The sequence below is a fragment of the Rhipicephalus sanguineus genome, chromosome 4 (assembly GCF_013339695.2).
Source record: "Rhipicephalus sanguineus isolate Rsan-2018 chromosome 4, BIME_Rsan_1.4, whole genome shotgun sequence".
In the NCBI taxonomy this organism is placed as follows: Eukaryota; Metazoa; Arthropoda; class Arachnida; order Ixodida; family Ixodidae; genus Rhipicephalus; species Rhipicephalus sanguineus.
This window is the reverse complement of record NC_051179.1, coordinates 17,512,324-17,518,323: the sequence shown is the minus strand read 5'-3', so window position 1 is coordinate 17,518,323 and position 6,000 is coordinate 17,512,324. Positions and strand designations below refer to the sequence as shown.

At 39.6% G+C, this 6,000-nt stretch overlaps 1 protein-coding gene across 7 annotated transcripts in view; it reads left to right on the top strand.

The window, feature by feature from the left end:
• Positions 1-713: 713 nt before the first annotated feature.
• LOC119389507 (ubiquitin carboxyl-terminal hydrolase 32-like) overlaps positions 714-6,000 on the top strand; it is a 214,190-nt gene continuing 208,903 nt past the window's right edge. For all 7 annotated transcript variants that reach the window (XM_049414447.1, XM_049414446.1, XM_049414445.1 and 4 more), the window contains exons 1-2: positions 714-906; positions 4,682-4,809. In XM_049414447.1, the coding sequence (XP_049270404.1) occupies positions 849-906; positions 4,682-4,809 (186 nt within the window). In that variant the 5' untranslated portion in view covers positions 714-848. The remainder of the gene's footprint in view (positions 907-4,681; positions 4,810-6,000) is intronic.

The window sequence follows — 6,000 nt, the reverse complement described above, 5'->3', positions numbered from 1 at the left end:
TTTGTGGTAGAAATACTCCCTAAATACTCGATTCTTTGTAGGTCGATCATGCTTAGGACACGTTTGTCTTGAGCATCGAGCATTTGGAACTGTAACCCCGCCGTCATCAACCCATCCATGTCAACTTTGGTTGTTGCTAAACCCCATTCTCAAGAAACAGTGCAGCCAGAGAACATCTACGATGCAGCAGCGGAAAACGGACAAAAAAAAAAAAAAGGAAGAAAGAAGAAGAACGAAACAAATGCAAGAGCGCTGTTCTTGTTTCCTTTATTTATTTTAATTTTAATTTTTTTGTCTATATCCGCTGCTGCGTTGTTGTTCGAAAATGTCCGACTGCCCAGTCTCGCACTACGTTTAGCACACTATAGTTTAGCGTTACCTCGAGTGGCCAGCTATGCCAAAGCAGGGTTAAAAAAAAATAATTAAAGCTCCTTAGCTGTGCCAGATGAGCACAAACAGGCACCCATAATTAAAGCCTTAGGCTCTTTACCCATAATGCATAAATAGTTCACTGTAGCCATGCCATGACTGTAGCGCCTAACACTGCGCCAGAGGACATCTACAACCACATAACACGGCGCATAACCGGCATAACCGCATAACTGCATAACCAACATAACCAAAACACTAATATTTTGATGATGATAGCGGGTTGGAAGAAGCCTGACATCTGCCGCCAACTTTCCCAACTCAGACATTCACCTGACCAAAAACACTCGTGTGTTTAGTCATGTGACCAACCAGCATGGCTAGCATTTTGGAGTACGGTGGTAGTGGTTGTGCATTCCTTTCGTTCAAATGACTGGAAGAAGCCTCGGTATGGAGCTACCGTAAGACGGAGGTGTGCCATGGGTGCTAGAGACTCGAAGCCTTGTTCAATTAACAATGAAGATGCTTCTAAAAGAGGTAATACTTCGTCTACGACGGGGCTCATCGGCGTTGTTAAGCCTAAATTGTCGAAAAGTGACGGTGATTTTACGTAATAATGCGTGAAAAGCGACCTGCGAACAAACATCGGCCTTTTTCCTAGTGGCGAGTCATCAAGGACGGTTGTACTACATTTGCGCTAGCGTTGACATATGTTTTCGGGCTCCAATAATGCTGCCTGTTATCTCACGATTGTTTACTCGTTCATTCAGACCGTCTACCTTTTTCGTTATGTTTTAGTCCCTCTGGTTATGCTCGATATTCGTAGCGAATAGATTGCGAGCTGAACTCGGACGTACTTATCAGTGCTTTGACGCGATTTACTAGAGTAATCTGAGTAAACATTTTTCTCTGGGGCAGCGGACGTGCCCCTCGTTCAGTCAGCTGTTACTCCTAGACGTCTTTACAACGTTTAAGTCTCTAGAGTAAGTTTCGTTTGCTTGCAACGTACTCTATTTTACAACTACTGATGTTCGCCGGACGCGGTGGATCATCCCCACACGGTCATAGATGGGCCGTTCTTGCCCCGAGTTTATTCTCGAACTGAAATTTTCTGTGTCGTGCATATTACGCGCGTTCTGCGTTTACTTGGACCTATTCGGACCGCGGAGCACTGGAAAAACCCTGCATTAGTAAGTGCACCTTCCGTGGGGGGACTGGCGAAATTTCCTCGTGTTTATAGCTCTGAAACTGCTGACTATGAAAAACAAAACGCACGCACATAAAAAAAAGATAAAGAACGCATTTGGTAGGCGTTACTGATGTGTGTTAAAAATGTCAGAAAGGTAGCTTTCTTCTATCGCGACTTTATCAAGACTAGCATGATGCGCTTACTTTTTCAGCGTAGATAACTAGGTGTCTATCATTATGTTCAAGTTGTACTTGTTATCACTGTCCTGCATTTGTGTCTGTTGGACGGTTTGCGATTTTGTTTGTATTCGCTGCGTTTTGCTGTACGGCGGCTGAAAACATGTGGTTATGGTGTGCATTGCGTTTTTTTTCCGTCTCTGCTGTAAACTTTCTTAATACAAAACTTTTGTTCAAGCAGAACCCACTCACAGCACTGTGTGTGATTCTGTGAATTAAAATTATGTTGAAAACTAAAATTTTTTACTAGTCGTAACATTTCTATAGCTGTGAAGCTAGTCCGAGAAGGTGGTACATTTCGGGCAGTCATTATTCCATAATAGCCACTGCAGTGTTGAAGAATTGAAGTGGTATGCTGAACATTTATAGTCTCATTTGGCTAGACTGTTTATTAGTTTATTCGGAGATGTAAATACATTGCGTATTTTCTCGTGTCTTTAATGCTCACCTTAAATAAATCCGAAGAAGATGGATATCCAGCCTTGTTGGTACCACATACTCCTAATAGAGCACGAAGAACACGTGAACACACAGATGGAGATGTCTTTTCTCTGTCCATGTGGCCTTTGTTGTTCAGTAGCTGTAAACCTGAAGAGCGCATCATTTGCAGTAATGGCAGACAAACAATGCACATTTTCTTGTTTAATGGAGACGTGGTTCTGCCTGTTATCAGGAAGGCGAGGCTGATCGTTACTGCGTCCTTTCTCCAGCAGGTGTTGTTTTGCTCTCCTAGGGGAAGACAGGGCTACCATTAGTTTTGCAGAGGAAGTTTTGTTCGGGGCACTACCATTGCCCACGTGTACTTCTGATTTCTTCTCTGGTAAATCAAACAAGTAGGCAATTGATCCACAACATATGGAGTATGTAATATTATTGAACTGTTCAAAGTTGGCATTCTGTGCAAATTATACGTCAGCAGAGGGTCAATTAAGGAGTGCAGTAAACTTGCTTGTCATATCATCATCAGAGGAATTAGACTAAGACACCTGTAGTGTCTTTGCCTCATGTGGCCGACTACTAGGGAGCTGATGTTAAGAGACCAAATCAGCTGTGTTGATGCCTTGTGTAATTTGCACAGTTCTGTAAACCTGGATGCTCTGCTTGCTTATTTCTTAGTGGCTCATTTTTTAATGTTTGGCCTTTGAAGACCAGACTGCTTTTATCTTGCTGAGATCCTATATTACTTGTTGACCAAATTTTGGGTGTCACTGTACCATTTCCACGTCTTCAAATATTGTATCGAGGTTTTACCATGTCCTTCATTGTATACTCATTGGCAGCATACTGTTGCAATGAAAGAAAAGGCTACGATCGGTACTTTCGTACACATATTTCTGTAACAGGTTGTCCACCACACTTTTGACAACGCAGTCTATTTGGGTTTCTTGAAGCAGACACTGAATCAGCTTGGCTTACTGCTTGGGTTTTACGTTTTCTAAAACTCTGAAGACCAAGGCAGAGAAATAATTTTTACATTTAGCACCTAGGGGTGTGTTCTGACCTATTTTAACTGCTGCAGTAAATAATATGCTTCTCCTTTTAACCTTGCTCTCCAGCTTAAATGTGATGAGGCTTTTGAACCATTCTCTTAACTCAGGCTTGACTGAAAATCTTGCTATTTAGCACTCGTAATAATGGTTAAAAAACCTTTTTTTTAAATTGGCAAAAGTTTTATTTGTAGTAAACATTTGTTTGATTAGTTTTCTATGCCACCAGTCACCTGTCTTAGGTGAACATTAATGCTTGCTTATCGTGAGTTACTGTTAAAAATAAGGATTTTTTTCTTTATTGAGTTCAAGGTTCTGCTTGCTTGCCATTCATTCATGCACAAATTCCATTATGAACCTGCTATTTGCTCCTTGTATTTTTTCATGGCATATCTCTTTCTTCATTCCATTGGAATGTCATTGCCTCATCTGCTTTCTGGCAGTAAAATCTGCATCAAATATCAGAAGGAAGGCTGGCATGCATACTCCACAGGATTTCTGAAGTGTATTGAGGGATGCACTGTATGCTTATAATTTAGGACTGCCTTGTCAGCTTGTTGCGTGTCTTTTGAGGTGAACATTCTTTTGTGTCACATACTAAAGAGAAAGGATCCCAATAACAGTGTTCACAAATCACTTGTTACTCTGACGAAGATGAGGCTTGTTAAAACGTTGGGTTTGTCTATTGTTGGTCGCGTAAAGTAGTTCCTGCAAAAAAAGTAATTACTGCAAAATGTTTACATGCTCTCATACCTTGCAATGAAAGTTTGATGAATCGTTGCAAGATAGAATTTTTAGCAGAGATTAACTGCAACCAGCTGTTGTCCTGTTGGAAACTTAATTGAAATTCATGATGGTTACCCGACATACAGTCTCTGGGAATTTGGCACAACATTCAAGAAAATGAATCTTTAACCTTGATCTCTTTATTTGTAACCATTAAAATTGACAAAAAAAGATTTAAAAGGATACTTTTATTAGTTCACATTGATTTAACGTGCATTTTTAGTGCCCCTTCATAACATCATAAGTTGATTGTAAGCGTTGCATTGCGGTTTTATGCCAAGCACATTTCTGGTGACTGATGAGCATTCTGTGACCAATTTTACTCAATTATATTTTCAATCAATCAATCAATCAATCAATCAATCAATCAATCAATCAATCAATCAATCAATCAATCAATCAATCAATCAATCAAAGCTTTATTCACAATCAAATATATATACACAATTTACATACATATATTTATTTTCTGACTTTGATAAATATCACGGTAGGAAATGAATCGTTATGATAGCTTTTACAGGAAAGAAGAGACAGGCCTTTGTAAGTGTAAGGAGAGTAGGACAGAGCTTTCAGGCTGGTGTCATTCACGTGCTGTTTCCATTGACATGCAGTGACTGAATCAGAGTTGAAGCGGCTAAGAGATGCCTTCAAGAGGGCGTCAAACCTTAGCGGCATCATCACCAGGCAGGCATTCATCAAGGAAGTGCTCGGTGAATTTGTACCTCTCAAGCTAGCCGAGGTAAGCAAGTCTTGATTTTTTAAACTGGCACGATTAATCTTGGGTTAAGCTATGCAGAGACTAGAGCATTTTTCTGAGGACCACACTTTTGAAGGTTCGTTTACTTGTGAGGATAAATTAATGACACTTCACTCACATTGTACTTTTTTTGGTGGGCTTAGGTGAAATGCAACTTTTATTTAATGTCATAATATACTCATATGAGGGCTTCACTTTTTCTTTTGACGGGATGCATCTGTCACACGGAGGCAGGGAATTCAATTTTCAAGTTTTCCACCTGCGCGTGGTCCCCATGATCTCTATACAAAATGTTAGCCCGATTGTTTTAATAATCAGTTGGTTTGTCCTTGCAAGCTCCTCTTATTGTGCGGACATCCAACGCGCGCACTTCTTGTCAATGTTGAAGTTTGGCTTCATGTGCTTGCTGTGGTACTCTTCAGGCTAAAACCTATAACTTGACTGTCACATGTTTTATTCTATGAGGTTCATGTAAAGATACAGCTTGTTCTAATCGGAGCAGTCGCTGCTCTAGCACAATTTTTTTTTCAACAATCATCCTTTCAAATTTTGGGTGAAACAGTTCAGGAAACAGCCCTTATGTGAGTATGTATGGCGTGCAGCTCTTAGTGCAACAGTGAAATTTAGTTAGCAAACTGAAATTTGTGGTACGTATACCTAGTAAGGTAAAAATGAAAGTGCCGCCTGTTTGCTTCAGTTTCAAGACAACACGTTTTTTTATATCAAAATTTCTTAGTGATATTTTTTTAATGAATAATAGAACAAGGAGCTAACACCTGTTCAGATTTAGTGAGCCATCATATTTGTGGTTATAAAGGAATGCAGAAAAATAATGCTTAAAACGAGTAATAATTTGTGTATTCATTAGCATTCCATAGTATAGACATTGTTCTAAAATAGTGTCCGATGCTGTACATTATTCATCAGATCAAATGTCATCAAGGAGTTTGTTATATATACACGATGCTCTTTATACACCAGACTTTGAAACAGTTCTTTAGAGTGTTTTGCAACAAGTCATTCAGATGTTTCAGGCTTGATGCTAGAAAGACATTGGAAGTAAATCACCAACTGCACCCTTACATGTAGGTCTGACTTGCTTGTTAGTACTATAAGTATCTCTGTGATTCTAGAATCTAGAACATAAAATAAAAATTGTATAACTTAGCTACA